This window comes from Scomber scombrus, chromosome 14 (assembly GCF_963691925.1).
Source record: "Scomber scombrus chromosome 14, fScoSco1.1, whole genome shotgun sequence".
Lineage (NCBI taxonomy): Eukaryota > Metazoa > Chordata > Actinopteri > Scombriformes > Scombridae > Scomber > Scomber scombrus.
The window spans coordinates 25,999,958-26,016,193 of record NC_084983.1 but is presented as its reverse complement, the minus strand read 5'-3'; the positions used below and the strand labels follow the sequence as shown (position 1 = coordinate 26,016,193).

Sequence of the window (16,236 nt, the reverse complement as noted above, 5' to 3'; positions counted from 1 at the left end):
CAGAGATAATGGTGTTTGGATTCAGGGGTCACTAACAGGAGGCATCGGGAATTCAAAGCTGTATCTTTAATCACAGGTGAGCCATGTGCTCTCTGATCTGATTTAAGAGAATGTCTTGCCACTGGGTTTAATGCACAGAGCAGCTGATAGCATTGGAAATAACAAATGTCATGAGCAAGTAAAATGAAATGAGTGCAGGTTTTTTTTTCTCCTACAGTAGTAGCCACAGGCGGACATTCATGGTTTCCTCTCTAGCCCAAAATAGCAAGCTTACTTGTATCTTTCAGTACAGTTCACCACTTAACCCTCCTGTTGTCCTCAGGTCAAGGAAGGAAGGCAGGAAGGAAAGAAAGGAGTAAGGAGGGAGGCAGGGAGAAAAGAAGTAAGGGAGAGAAGAAAGGTGAAAGAAGGGACAGGAGGAAGGGAGGAAGGAAGGAAGGAAGGAATGAGGAAGGAAGGAAGGAAGGAAGGAATGAGGAAGGAAGGAAGGAAGGAAGGAAGGAAAGGAGTAAGGAGGGAGGGAGGGAAGGAGGAAAAGAGGAAGGAAGTAAGGAGAAGGAAGGAAGGAAGGAAGTGAGGAAAGAAAGGAGTAAGGAGGGAGGCAGGGAGGAAGGAAGGGAGAAAAGAAGTAAGGGAGGAAGGAAAGGTGAAAGAAGGGACAGGAGGAAGGAAGGAAGGAAGTGAGGAAAAAAAGGAGTAAGGAGGGAGGCAGGGAGGAAGGAAGGGAGAAAAGAAGTAAGGGAGGAAGGAAAGGTGAAAGAAGGGACAGGAGGAAGGGAGGAAGGAAGGAAGGAAGGAAGGAAAGAAGGAAGGAAGGAAGGAAGGAAGGAAGGAAGGAAGGAAGGAAGGAAGTGAGGAAAGAAAGGAGTAAGGAGGGAGGCAGGGAGGAAGGAAGGGAGAAAAGAAGTAAGGGAGGAAGGAAGGAAGGAAGGAAGGAAGGAAGGAAGGAAGGAAAGGAGTAAGGAGGGAGGGAGGGAGGAAAACAGGAAGGAAGGAAGGAGAGAGGGAAGGAAGGAAGGAAGTGAGGAAAGAAGTATGGAAGGAGGAGGGAGCAAAGAAAGAGGGAAGGAGGGGAAGAACGAAGAAAAAATTAAAGAAGGAGGGAGGAAGGAAGGAAAGAAGGAACAGTCAAAAGAGATGGGGTCAATTTGACCCAGGAGGACGACAGGAGGGTTAAATAAGTCCTTTATGTCACTGACTTCCCTCAAAGTGTCGAGCCCCTGTCTGCTCATTGTAATCAATCTCAATAATATTTTTTTAAATTGCATTGCATACAAAACAGCGAAGCAATGTAAAACATTACCAGCTGTGGGCCTGACTCAGTTTACTGTAGTTTTAATGCTGCAGTAAGGACAAAAGCAACAGAATAGTATGAAAATAAGACAAGCAGCGACTAAAAATATTCTTCATATACTGTTTATGTTAACTGTATATGTTATGTCAGTGTTCTGCTTAATTTGTACGCATTATTTTCTCAAACGCCATGTCTGATATAACACTGAAAATCACCCCCTACAAATCAGGAAAATATAATATAAATGAAATAGTATGGCATTGGGCGAAAAATAATAATAATGGCAACAAACAATAAACACATTTTAAATGTATTTATTATAAGTTTTGTGTAACTTATTATTATAAGTTACACAAAATGTATAGGGAGAAATAAGATTGATTATTGAGACAATCAGTCAATCCCTCTTCAGCACTTTTGTACATAAGGTGTGTTCATGGGAATAGAATAGAAATAGTATTGTAAGCATCCTAATGTCATTCTTATAATATTGGCACTTTGAAATCTGGTAATTGTGGTGATATAAAATGTGGTTCCCAAGCTTGAGATTAATCTGCGATCAAAATAACATAATGATCAGAAATGTGAAAATGTAATTCTGCTACACATTAGTATCTTATTATTGTACTTTTCTCTAATTTTCCTTTTTATTTTGAGATACTATGTACCTCACAAAAAGCATTCAAATGTGACAGCCTTAAAAAGAAAGAAATCAATTGTGTTCACTTTGTATAATCTGTAATTTGCTGTCAGAGGTTGATGCAATCAATCTCCAAATCACTAGATCATCACACATCATCTGGAGCAATGTCGCCATCTAATGGTTGGAATTATTGTAATAAATCACTACTGCTTCTACAATTAAATATGTTTTTTACGTTTGGGATAGGGATCTGTGATAGTCGTGTTCTTTTTGTGTCAATCCGATGGCATTTTTGCTGTTTTTTTTTTCTTCCAAAAGCCTAAAAATTAGTGATAAATCCCATTTTGTTCATCTTCTTTTATTCGTCAATTGAAGCCCGCACATTCGCAACAACCTTAAACACCGATATAGAACAAGTGCACTCGTTAATATTATTTAAGTAAACAAAAAATAGGTGTGAATATATAAAATCAAAAAATAATAAAATAATACATAATACATAAAATAAATAAAACAACAGAATGGAGTGAGGTGTTAGATGAAGACGTTAAAACGTGTCGAATCTGCTGTGCTCGTTCATAATCAGCAGAGCAAGATGGCGGTCCCTACAAAACAGTAAGTTGCAAAAAATGCTAACAAGATCATGATGTATGTGATAAAACAGTCTCGGCTCCGGTTTGTAGTTATAGTTACAGACTCGATAAGTAAATCCACTCACTGTAGCGGCCGTGGTGTTGTTTTTAAACGCGGAAGTTGTCCCCTCGCTGCTATTGTAGCTAAGCTAGTTATGGATATGCTAACCTCGGTCATAAAGCAGCTAGTTCACGTTTACGAGATTAAAAGAAGCCAAATATTTATCAGCTGCCTCTTTGTTTGACTAGACACACTGATACATGTCCTCTTTGAGTTTTGCTTCACTGATGGCAGTCTTTTAGGTCGAGTTAATACAACTTTTACAGTAAAAATGTCGGCCCATTCAAGGTAGATTTCACACAGCAGGCTCTGTTGTTTTGGTACATGACGTCCTTCACAATGAAAAGTGCATTTAAAAAATAGTTTCACCGTTTTTACAAGCCTGTCTTCAACACAGAAGGGGGCTTTTCTTGCTATAAGTTAATCATTTCTCCTCTTCATTAAAAGAGCTCCTTCAAATGTGCTTTCAGTGATTCAGTCATTTAAAAGTTGATTTAAAGCTTATATGAGGCTTCAGTCACATCTGCCACATAAACAGCCTTTTTAGTATCAAATTCCCTCTTTGTGTTTCCGTGTTGAGCTGTGGTGGAAATAAACAAAAAGATAGACTTTGGCAGATAAATTTAAAAAAAGATCTTTTCTTGGTTGGGCTTTTGGATTTTGGCCTAAATCAGCCTTTAGAAGTTCATTATGAAGAGATCTTCTAATGGTCTGTATAAACAGGAGGAATGATTACAGCAAGAAAAAACCTCCTTCAGTCTTCATTTGGGTACTTGGTTATTGTTTTAAAGGTACAGTGTGTTAAATTAAGCATCTAGTTGAACAGACTTGGCAGAAATGTAATATTATATTCATAAGTATGTATTAATTTGTGCATAATTACCTGACAGTAAGAATTATTGTGTTTGTTTTCGTTACCATAAATGAGCCCTTTATATCTATATAAGGAGCAGGTCCTCTTCCATGAAACCTACAGTTGCCCAGAACAGACACTGGCTCTAAAGAAGGCCTTTTGCTTTATGTTCAGGTAGCTAGTTTAGTCCAGTGGTTCCCAACCTACGGGTCAGACCCCTCCCAAAGGGTCACCGGAGAAATGTGAGGGGTCATGCAATGATTAATGGGAGAGGAGAGAAGAAAAATAACTTTCTGATACACAAATGTGTTTTCAGTTTTTGGGCTTTTTCTCTAATGTTTTTTTGGTGAAATATTATATATTATATCATTTGAACATTTATTGAAATGAAGCCATGTGAGAAGTTTAGAGGGAAAAATCACTATTTGGTGGAGCTGTTAACAACTCATAGACATCTGAAATGTGACCCCAACTACTCTGGTTTCATCTTTAACAATGTATTGTATTTTAAAAGCTTGTTATATTATCCATTGTGTCAAATCTACATCTGAAAAGTAAATATAGCTGAAATGTGTAGTGGAAATATAAAGTACCATCACATTGAAATACTCATGTTAAGAACAAGTACCTCAAAATTGTACAGTACTTGAGTAAATGTACTTCAAAAGTAAGTATAAAACACTATTTGAACATTTTACTGTTCATTTGAATGACTGCTTTAGTTTTGATATCAAGCCTTTACATTTGTCCCTGTAGCTATGCCACTGCTCTTGATAAATATGCACTTAAGAAAGTTTTGCATGTGAAATACTTGTAAATATTACTGGAAAGGATTTAAGAGACCTTTTTTCCTCATTTTCCTCATCTTCCTCATCTTCGTCAGGTACGGGCTGATCTTGCCGCAGAAGAAAGGAGCGTCAAAGACGGCAACCCTGCCGAGACCCTCGGTGTTTGGGGATGACTCTGATGAGGAGGTGGGTGTTATTTTGGTTTTGGGGCAGTATAACTTGACTAACCACTGCATGTGATTTAGTTATGTTCACTATTATTTAAACTGAAAGTACAATTTAAGAAAAAACATATCCAGCTGTTAGTTGGCCTTTAGTACATTTCTGCCCAAATAGACTGAATGTGTTTTGTTATGTTTGGTTCCTCAGACTTCAGTTGGGGAAAGTCTGCAGAGAGAAGCTATCAAGAAGAAGATGATGAAACAGGTGAGAAGAGATGTAAAGTTTTTATATGACTTGAGTCCCCTTCATGTTATAAACTATTCTCATTTCTCTGGGAGTGACATTTCATCCGTCTTTGTTTTTCACTCTCTCCGTCTAAAGACACGTTTGGAGATGCAGAAGGCCCTGGAACAGGACAGCACTGTGTACGACTACGATGGCGTGTACGATGACATTCAAAAACAAAGACAAGAGAGCAACAAGAAAGTTCTTGGAGGGGTAGATAAAAAGGTAACCTTATTTATTCTGCATTTGTCAAAACCATAGACTGTATATTAGAAATGGACGTAACATCCGTGACGTCACCCATTGGTTTGTGGACTGCTGCTTGGAGGCCAATAGTATCGGATCTGAGCAGCGCCATCTTGAAAATTTCAGGTGCATGTCAGGAAAAATAAAAACACGGATTCTACTTATATGGGCATCAGGAGGAGCATGAGGCGCCCTCCTGAACCTGTGAACCAATCAACCTGTCAATCACGACGTAGCCACGCACTAATGCATACCCTGCTTTATCGTCACATATAAAATCAGGGAGGCCAAAATGTCCCAAATGAACATCATACTGCATTGAAGAAGGCTTTAAACTAGCGATTGAGACCATAAACACATTTTGAAAACGTTTACTGAGGTTAGAAATCAAGTGAGAAGTTGGTGAATTCTCCATTGACTTGTATAGAGACGGAAGTCCTTTTGACACCAAAACGGTCGCCCCCTGGTGGCCTTTTGATAGAATGCAGTTTTAAGTTACTTCCGCGTTGGCATCATTTCAGAGGACCGGAACTCCCCGTCTGGTCAAAACTGGGACTTCAGAGTGATGTAATGATTAAGGAGACTTTCCTTAAAGAGTCTATACCAGCCAGCATGCACCCTACTAAAATATCATGGGTTTATTGTGACATACTACTGGAGGAGGAAAAGCAAAATGTGAGCTAGAACCTACTCATGAACATTGTATATCCTGTTCTGTCTGTGTCTCTTTACAGCCAAAGTATATCCATCAGTTAATGAAAGCAGTCGAGGACCGAAAGAAAGAACAAGAACGGCGGGAAGACCGGAAGATCCAGAAGGAAAGGGAGGCAGAGGGGGAGAAGTTTGCCGATAAAGAGGCTTACGTTACCTCCGCCTACAAACAAAAACTGCTGGAGCAGAAGGAAGAGCAGGAGAGGGAGAAGAGAGAGGCAGAGATGGAAGGTTAGACTCTTCAAGACAATTTTTAGGCTGCATGCAGATGTTTACCATGTGATGTGTGATTTCTACAGTGGCACTGGCCCTGCAACAAACATGACAAAACACAAGCAAATGAAGAACACACGTTCATCAATTTGACAACACATACACAACATTTAGAAAAATAATGCAGTTTAGTTAGAGAACACAAGCAAAACAGAAAACACAAGCAAATAGTGGGTTAGGGGGTGAAATAAGTACTTACCAAGCTCTGAAGACCAATATCTGTAATTAGAAAAAACACAATACAAGCCCTGTTTAGATACTGAAGGTGTGTCTATATCTGTCACAGTTAGCCAGCATCACACACTCACAGACACAATCACTGAACATCTTTGCTTTGTCTGTTTACATTTCAAACCACCCATGAATGAAGCTTCAATTTGATTCACTCAAATCAGTTTCTTTTTTTTTGCTTCTAAAATCCGGATATTTTCAAAACAAAACAAAAAGTTTAATGGCGTTTAAAATATTTTATTGAAAGCAAAAAAACAATGAATCCAACTCGAACCCTTTTGCATACTGTGGCTAGGCAATATCAGTAAAACAAATACCTTGTATTAATTCATATATTTATTTATTTTTATAAATAGCCGCTTTGGATGTGAAGAAACAAAAAGATCTGAGTGGCTTCTACCGACACCTGCTGAATCAGACTGTGGGAGAGGAGGCGATACCAGATCGCTCAGCTAACAGGTCAGTAGTAACTATGCAGCCACCGACCTCAGCTGGACTTTTAGTTAAGTAGAAAATGTTAAACTAAAATACGTCAAGGCTTTAATTGTATCTCTGTTCTTGCTTCCACAGAACTCCAACATCAAAGGTTTCAAAAGACACAGAGACAAAGACAACCTCACCCGTTCCCTCACCTACATCCCATGACAATATCCCGAGTTCCTGTAGTGACAGCGAGGAAGGGCATGAGCAGAAGTCTGGCTTTAGCAAGCCTGGGGCTGGTTCTACACACTCAAAACGTCAGTACAGACAGAGGTCGCCTTCATCAGGGAGTGGGGAAGAAAAGGAGAAGGAGAAAGAGAAGGAGAGGGACAGACAAAAGAAGGGCAACAGAGAACAAGACAGAGACAGAGTTAGAGGGAGGGACAGGGATAGAGACAGAAACAGGGGAAGGGAAAGGGATGACAGGCATGGAGGAAGAAGAGACGACAGAGATAGAAGGAAAGACAGGGAGAGGGACAGAGACAGAGGCAGAGAAGATGACAGAAGCAGAGGCAGGGGGAATACAGAGAGGGAAGACAGGCACGGGAAGAGGGAGAGGAGTCCTAAAGACAGAGAGCGTGATAAGAATGGGGAAAGAGAAAGGAGGAGGAATCCAGAAGAAGACAAGCGGAAAGATAAAGATCGAGATGAAGAAGAGGAGAGAAGGATGGACCCAGAGAAGGAGAAAATGCTGAAGAGGGACGAGAAAGATCCCGAAAAGAAGGAAGCTGTTGGAGAACAGAAAAGGGAAAGTAAGGAAGGTGAGGAGAAAGAAGAAACTGAGGAGATGGTGAACAAGTTTGCTAAGCGCTGCAATGATAATACTGTGAGTTCGGCCAGAGAAAGGTACCTGGCCAGACAGATGGCACGCTCAGCCTCGAAGACCTATATCGAGAAGGAAGAAGACTGAGAGCGGTCCAGTTCATTATGCAAACATTGCAAACATCGCTGAATTCACTAGAAAAACACTCATATCTGCAAGGCTGATATTCCATATGTGACTTACTGTCAACAAATCCCATGAACAAAAGCAACAATGAGTTAATCTCTCAATATTTTGTTGACTTCTCTACCTGTGTGTGTGTTTGACTTTATTCAAGATGTTTCAATAATGTATGTTTGCATGTAATTTCCTATAACAGCGGGGTACTCTAATTTCTAACAAATGTTCTTCAACCAGGACTAAAGTGTGCATTTATTGAGCTGCAGATGAAAACACTTGTGAGTGTTTATAGCAGAGGGGCAGTGTATGTGAGACTTAAAACCAAACTACAGTGACTATGTTCAGCATAAGGATGGTGACAATGCAACAATGAATTATTAGTTTATTATAAATTGTTCATGGTGGTAAATATTTAATTATGGTTGCAGTTAATTTTCAAGCAGTAATGCAGAACATTTTATGGTTCAAGCTTCTCAAATGTAAGAATCTAATGACATCACCAATCTGATGACATCACCAGTCTGATGACATCACCTTGGGTTCTACAAAATTGTGATGGGCACTTTTTCTCCATATTTTGATATTTCATACACCAAAATGAATCATTAATTGAAGCCATTGGTAGCTGCAGGTCTAGTCTTGATGTATGTTTAATTGTGGTGGTCTACAGCACTGAAGAATCATTCATATCACGCTCCGACTGCATGCAACACCTGTTTGTAGAAGGCATTTATTTTACATGAGATTTGTTGACAGTAAGAAATGTATAGAGTATATAACGAGCCAGCCTTATGCTGCAACCTCTGACATCATCGTGCACTGCAGTGGACAGATTCAAACAGCAGAGTGTGTCCATGAGACGCGGACAGTAAACGATGTATTGATGTATTATTGTGAAAATAGGAATGCTGATTTATAAATGTGTTTTGAGCCTTCATCACATACATGAATGAGTGTACAGGAAATTGTTATCTTATTGATTAATTGGGGAGACGGATGAATGCGGAGTGACGTGTGAGGCAGTGATGGATCTGATTAGCTTTGTTGAGGTTTTTGTATTTTTCTGGTGTAGTTTGTGCCGAGTAAATAAAACAATTTCAAGACCAGCTTCTTCAGTTGGTTTCAGTTTATTCTGCCATCAATTGCAACATACTTTATGATTTTTCCATCTCCTTATACAAAGTAACAAGATGATGGCATTTATTGCACAAGAAGAGTTTTAGCACAGGAATGTGTTACTGCTTCACAGAGTTTGTGTAATAATGTTTAATAGCAGTAATCTCATCTGTGTCTCCTCTGCCGCCGATGCTGGTCTAGTTGTACATCATGTTGCTGGACCACTGAAACAAAGGAAAAGACAGATTGTAGAAAATGTTAGTACAATCTCAAAGGTACTGTGCAGGAAACTCTGCCCTCTGCCTGTATTTTCTTATTATTTTGGTTCACACATCATCTGTTTTTTTTGTTGCGTAATCCACAACTGGGATTCAACTTGCCTCTTCCCAGTTCATGGTGATGACTCCATCAGATGAGTTGTTCTTGAAAACATCTGTGAGGAAAACAAACCAGAAACTTCACATTTTGCAAATTCCACATAAGCTAAATATTATATAAAGTTTGATGCTGCACACTTTTCAAATGTATCATCTGTGACGTTTATTTGAGATTGGTCAGAGACTTTGAGATTTTGTCACTTATCCCCATTATTCTCTTTATTCTGAAGAAATAGCTACAAGCCTAAATACTGTGGTTGCAATCACTCACCTGATGCATTCTCCATGCGCAACATGAGAACAATGAAGTCCTCCAGGGTGGTGTATGAGCCTGAATAGCGGATCATCATTATCTGCACCATGAAATCATTGGCGTCTATTCCTGGTACAAACACAAGAACAACATCGGTGGTTACAATTAGGAATAAAAAGTATGTTTCTTGCACTTTCTTGTATTGGTATATACGCTTATTTTTTAAATTTCAGTTACTGATAAATATTGTTACCTTTAGATTCAATTGCCTTCTGGACCTCAGAGGACTGCAGGGTCCCATTCCTGTTCACATCTGAGCGTTTGAAGAGAGTCTGAAGAAAAGACGTTTTTTACTATTAACTGCACATTACGGACACATAACTCTCAGAAAATGAAATGATTATCTGAAACATATCTTCATCATGCATTACCTTATATTCATTGATCTTGGTCCACAGTTTTGAGAACTCAGGGAAGCCCATCCTCCAGTTGTGGTCAGTCTTTGCAAGTTAAAGATGTCTCATTAAAAAAACTGATTAAAAAATAAATGAACTCCCAATTAGGAAGTTTTTACTTTCTGGGATCTTAATGTATGATAGGTTGATTTGTAAGATTAAAAGAACATCTAAACAAGGTAAAGCAGTTTTCTTTTGTTTGTTTTTGTAGGATACATCCATCATTGTAATCATGCTCCTGCAGGTGTCGTAGCCCCAAGAGGTGCCTGTGAACAGTTACACAAAAAAAAAAAAATCCCTCAAATCCACAAAATAACTCAACTGGTTGTGAAACTGCAAAAGGGATTGAGATTTTGAATATTTTATATCAACTCACCATGGGGGAAGTTGTCATTCAGGAGCTTGCGCAGCTGTCTGGCGCTCAGGTTTCCTCTCTGACAGCAGACACATAAACAACAACAACTGATCAATATCAGAAAAAGAACCAAGCAGATGGTTGAACAGAGAAGAAGAAGAAAAATGATTTGAAGACATGATGATTGGAAATCAGAGGAAAAACACCACACCTGATCAGCATAGCGCTTGAACAGGGCACGGTCAGAGTCTGTGTCATCATCATCGTGGTCGTCATGGTCATCATCATCATCGCTGTGAGTTGATGGCTTAAATAGAAAAAATGTTGGTCTTTAAAATGTTCAAGTTAATAGATTAGACATCATATTGGTAAACAGTCCTGCACTCTTTCACTCCATACCTTGGGAACATCGTTGTCCTCATCATCGCTATGGTGGTCATCATCATCATCCTCATCATGGTCATGGGGGCTGGAAGCAGAAGAGGATGTTTTTAAAAAATCTGACTACTACACTACACTACACCAAAGTCTCCATTTGTGACTTTTATTTCAAATATCAAAGTCCTTACCTGATTTTGCTGTCAGCCTTGGAGAAGACGGTCAAAACAAATTCTGCATTCTGGTGGGCTTTGTAGGTGGAGGGAACAATCACATACTCGCCAAGCTCCAGGCTGTACTCCCCAATCTTTTCCCTTTGGTAGGCGTACATTTGTCTCAAGTTTACGGGGCGGCTTCTGTCGAAGAAGGAGGAAGGCAGGCGGCCTGATCGTGTCTGGAAAGAACATGAATCGTATTTAACCCTCCTGTTGTCTTCGAGTTAAGGAAGGAAGGATGGAATGAGGAAAGGAAGGGAGGAGGGAAGGAAGGAAAGGAAGGGAGGAGGGAAGGAAGGAAGGACGGAGGAAAGAAGGAAGGAAGGTAGGAGGGAGGGAGGGAGGAAAAAAGGAAGGAGGGAGGGAGAAAGGAAAAGAGGAAGGGATGAAGGAAGGAAAGAAGGACAGAGGAAAGAAGGAAGGGAGGAAGGAAAGGAAGGAAGGAGGGAGGGAGAGAGGGAGGAAGGAAGGAGGGAGGGAGGGAGGGGGGAAGAAAGAAAGGGGGATGGAGGAAGGAAGGAAGGACAGAAGGAAGGAAGAAAGAAAGGGGGATGGAGGAAGGAAAGAAGGAAGGGAGGAAAGACAGAGGAAGGAAAGAAAGAGAAGGAGGGAGGGAGGAAGGACAAATAGAAGGAAGGAAGGGAGGACAGAAGGAACAGACGGGGTCAATTTGACCCGGGAGGACGACACGAAGGTTAATGTAGTGAAATTGTTTGGTGGGCATCAAATTGTATTATTCAGGAGATTTAAATGTGATGTATATTCTTCAATGTGCTTACCCCTTCTGGAACCTGTTGGGGGTGAAATGGGAAGAAGAATATCATTATACTGTATACCATCAGTTAATGTTTGTCACAGCAATAGCCTCAAACAATGAGCATTAATTTAGTTGAATGAGCATTTAATATCCAATCAAGCAAAACCGAGAATGCTGACCTTGTAGACGCTAATGTTAATTGCATGATATCTCTTTTGTGCATCTTTGCGACCCTCCAGCTGAGGTTTCTGCATCAGAGAAATCAAGATGTTCATGTCGTTCTCCTCTTTCTTGTTTATCTTGGTCACATTGATGCGATACTGAGGATTCTTTGCGAAGGACCCTACAGGTAATGAGAAAGATTAATAATGTTTCAGAGAAGTGGTGGTGAAAAAGACAATAAACATCTTATCTCTGCAGGTAAGAGGATGGATTTGACTCACCGGTGCTGCTTCTGCCACCAGCAGTTCTGCCAGCTACCCATTTGCCATCGTAAATCATGCACTTCCACTGGCAGGTGAGGTCACCGTCCGTAAAGTTGGGGTTCTCACAGCAGATGGACATCATGTTGAAGTAGTGACAGAAGTCCTCCAACTCCATCCTGATACACAGAGACAAACCATATATTATCAGGCCTCTTTCGAGTTTTTGACCAAGTTTAAATGATTCAAAACAAAAAATAATTTAAGAGCTAATTTACCAGAACTCTCCATCTTCGCGGACAGAACACTTGGACCGATCATCTGAGCTTACTCTGTCCCACAAATTTGACCTGAGCAACAGAAGAAAATAAACAGTCTTGATTATTTATCTTCACAGACAAATAACAAGTCTTCAGTAGCAGTGTAAATTATTTTATTGCTACAGGATGCATATCTGGATTGATTTAGAATAACTTTAATTACTTGTCACTCCAATCCCCGCTCCACTCTTGGCTGCCCCAGGGGTTCATGCATCGCACCAGCCTCTTTTTAGAGCCATAGAGCTCCACCTTAAAATGAAATGATGAATTGACAAATTAAATAGGAAACATGCAATGCCTCTAGTATGGAACTTGCAGCCAAAAAAAAAAGATTGCTGACAAAATATTGTTGGAAATTAAACCCCTAAGGCTCTTTTGCCATGCATGCTCATATTAACTTTTGCAACTCAGTAGTTTACCTCAGTGACTCCTGTGACAGAATAAGCATGAGCATCCACCAATCCAGTGTTTGCTACGGTGTTCACAATCTCACCCTGAAACAGATAAAACAGTTAAATTACCATCATGAGGTTGATTTTTATGTTTTTATTCCTCTAAAAAACTGGTCCTTACCCCTTTAGGTGCAGTTCCGCAGCAAATCATGGACTTGCATCCAGTGGCTCTGCTCAGTTGGAGCCACAGCTTCTCATCATGGGAGTAATCATGGACCTGCCTGAGTTCAAAAGTCATGTGCACACCTCCGCAGAAATCCTTGCAGGCCTCTGATGGCAACCCAGCATTCATGTCAGCGTATGTACCGCACACCCTGAAGGAGACATACAAAAAAATGTTTGCTAATACTATATCTGCAGCTGGTTATACAAAACCTATAGTGAGCTACCAAAGTGCTCTATATGAAGTTTAGTGAGTTGTTTACATACTTGGCATATGCTTTCTCCATCAGAGGAGCCCAGAACTCATTTCCACCTTTGGAGCGCACAGAGAGCAGCTGGCCATCGATCGTTGGCAGGTGGTCGTCAATGACAACATCCACCCACTTTCCAAACCTCCAGAACTGGCAAAGAAAGGACAACAAACAATTTACAAGTCAGCCGATGAACCTGAATGTATTGTGCAGATTTACTGTGAAGGCATTGTTTTAATTGCTAAGTGCTCTTTTTTTTTTTTTTACCCTAAAGTGAAAGATTCCTGCATAGTTCCTGAAGGACTGGTCCATGGGAACAACTTGTGCCATCAGGCCTTTCTGGAATGTCAGCGCAGAAATTGCAGCCAAAAACCAGCAGTTACCTGGTCAACAAAAAAACAAAAAAAACAAGAGTTTATCCTCCAACACTGCTACATAGTTCAAGTTTCACCTGGGTAAGATATTATTACTTATTGTTTTTATCTTTACTGTACACCAGAAATCCTTGCTTACCAACATTGCCTTGACCAAAGTCAAACCGTGAAGCTCCTTTCAAGCTGAAGGAAGGCTCATCGCTGCTGCCTTGTGCTTTCAGGATGTCCTTGACAAGATAACAAGGAGAAAAAAACAGATTTAGACACATATGTAAAAACCCAACTATAAGAAAAAAAAACTTCAGAATGTGAATGTGGAGGGAAGAAACTGTATTTTACCTTTGGGCGAAGCCATTCCACTTTGTTCTCTTTCCATGTTGGCATATCAGGCAGGTCTCCCAGAGATCGGTTGTCAGGTGGGAAGGTGCTGTCCACAAACAGTTTGTCTCTGCGGTTGCTGTAAGCTTTCAGCTGCTCGTAGTCTTGGTTGCTGAACTTGGCAGGGTTAGTTGGGCTTCCCTCGCTGCCATCTTGGTAGCGCAGGTTGATGATGGACGTGCAGGTTCCAGTTTCAGACATGTTGACGAGTGGTTTCCAATCTCTGAGATACGAGAAGAAAAGACAAAATATGAGAATTCTAAATCTAAGTTGTGATGCAAACGCTGTGTTTCTGAGATGAATGGAGATAATTACCTGACAGACGGCTTTAACCAACTGCTGCTTCCTTACAAGAGAAGACTCTTGGAGTTGCCCAGTGTGGTCTGTGCAACGATCAGCTGTCTGTCCCTCGCTTATATTCCCACTGTCTTACGTAAGTTTGGAGTCAGACCCGCCCACAAAACCTATAATTACATGGTTTCTAGTAGGAAAACTGGTTTTATGGCATAAATCATGAGATCCACTTAAGTGTCACCTGATATTTACATTGTCTCCTTGAATGTCAAGTCCGTCTGCATATTTTGTATTTTTTATTTATGGGCTTGACTGAACAAGAACTGTGTTGTAGACTTCACACGAAGCAGAAACAGAAATCTGTGACACTAATTTATATTTTCTGTTTTTCTTCTCTGTAAGTGCAGAAGTTCGAAGGATTTTTTTCATATTTTGTGGTTACTTAAGTGATCATCATTGCACACACAGTGAGGTGCAGACCAATGAAAACTTAAATGCAAGTTTTTAGAAAAAAAACATGGAAAACTCTGCAGTACATCATGTTTGCATGTACAAGATTTGGAGGTATTGAAATGTGAGGTATTAAAATGTGACTTTAGCCTACAAGAATTGGGGGAATTTCCCTCAGGTCTGTACTAGTGCCGGTGGGATCAGCGAGACATGCCAGTGAAAAAAACAATATATTTGCATGAAAGTTGGGGAAAAAAAGATGTCTGACACTTACAATGGCCTCTTAATCCGTGTGATCCTTAGTAAGTGGCTCAAACTTTGCAGTGAATGAGATCATGACAGTTGCATTTATGGATTTTATGTGAGCTATAACACATTGTTTTAGCAATAAACTGACTAAAATCACACAGCAACATTTACAGAGTGGAAGATTTGCTTATTTCAATCAACTTTTGATCATAATATATGAATAATATATGAAAATAAGATTTGTATTCATTCACTTGAAGGATTTGAAAAATGTATGTTTACGTCAAACTATGCTGCTTGGATTAGTGAAACTTGCCCGTTTGTTCCTTAGGACACATACACAGTAATATACAATAAATATTTTAAAATGTTCTTTTGAAATGTTGAGATAGTGGATAGAGAAGTGTTTTAAACATAACTATTACATCCATGGCACAAACCTGCAAAACCTTATCAGTTAAAGCTCCATTAATTAATTAATAGTATTAAAGACAATGATCAGGGCTGCAGTAAGATGTTGTTTTATTGTCTATACAACTTTTACGTAACCCAGGACACATTTTGGATCTTTCTAATCAAGATTTCATTCCAATCTGGTCTTGGGTTATGAAATCATTTCTGAATCAGGCTGCAGAATTTGCACATTAACCACTTACTACATTAATAAATAGCAATGCAACGAGAGCAATCAAAGAATAATTTAAACATGTTGCAAATCCAAATGTTGTGTGTGCACACTGTACACACACATGTGGGAATGTGTGTTCCATCAGCAAGTCTTAACACATGACAAAAATCCTCTCTGTCTGTTCCATACATGTTTTTGCCTCAAAGGCTCACAGTTGCCCCTCGGGACAAATGGTGTCTAAACAAGAAATGCAGGTGGTTTTGTCTGCAGCGCTAACCTCATATTACTATTACATAATGCACAATCAGAACATGAAGTACTGAGCTCAGTATCAGTTCACAAAAAAAATTAAATGAATTTAAAAAAGAATCTGTGCTTATTGCATTATTGCTTGAATCTTTCTGTAACAGTAAAAATAAAATAGCATTGAAAAAAATAAAAAATCTTTTGCATGCAGACAATAAACTCTTGCAGGTGGCACCGTTACTGTTGTTTTCCAAACTTTAAAATGCATATTATGACACAAGTGACAAGGTCTTGATGTACAGACAAGTCACAAACATACAAATATTGGATGATTTTGTAATGTTCATTCAAAGAAAAGACGCTGAGAGCAATTTTCCTGTTTTGTTTTTGGGTGTACTGGAGCAGGATGTGGACAATTACTGTGCACATCATCACACGGCAACTGCTGTGCCTACATACCTTTATACACTCTGTGCCCAGATTTCATGCATCACATCAGATA

At 39.7% G+C, this 16,236-nt stretch overlaps 2 protein-coding genes across 2 annotated transcripts; one reads left to right on the top strand and one right to left on the bottom strand.

The window, feature by feature from the left end:
* The first annotated feature begins 2,531 nt into the window (after window positions 1–2,531).
* Window positions 2,532–8,708, top strand: nsrp1 (nuclear speckle splicing regulatory protein 1). Its single transcript, XM_062433108.1, has 7 exons — window positions 2,532–2,552; window positions 4,367–4,457; window positions 4,641–4,697; window positions 4,815–4,943; window positions 5,699–5,906; window positions 6,536–6,638; window positions 6,750–8,708. The coding sequence occupies exons 1-7, from the start codon at window positions 2,533–2,535 to the stop codon at window positions 7,567–7,569; spliced, it is 1,428 nt and encodes a 475-aa protein (XP_062289092.1). The 5' UTR covers window position 2,532; the 3' UTR covers window positions 7,570–8,708.
* A 207-nt stretch (window positions 8,709–8,915) lies between these two features.
* On the bottom strand, window positions 8,916–14,068 carry LOC133993555 (calpain-2 catalytic subunit-like). The gene is made up of 21 exons (XM_062432545.1): window positions 13,829–14,068; window positions 13,629–13,716; window positions 13,383–13,498; window positions 13,132–13,265; window positions 12,824–13,016; window positions 12,670–12,744; window positions 12,414–12,499; window positions 12,209–12,280; window positions 11,952–12,109; window positions 11,688–11,851; window positions 11,531–11,542; window positions 10,728–10,930; window positions 10,558–10,627; window positions 10,370–10,465; window positions 10,180–10,237; window positions 10,020–10,069; window positions 9,780–9,848; window positions 9,602–9,680; window positions 9,367–9,477; window positions 9,099–9,151; window positions 8,916–8,942 (listed from the first exon to the last, which is right to left on the bottom strand). Exons 1-21 carry the CDS (start codon window positions 14,066–14,068, stop codon window positions 8,916–8,918), a joined length of 2,154 nt encoding a protein of 717 aa, XP_062288529.1.
* Between the last annotated feature and the right edge of the window lie 2,168 nt (window positions 14,069–16,236).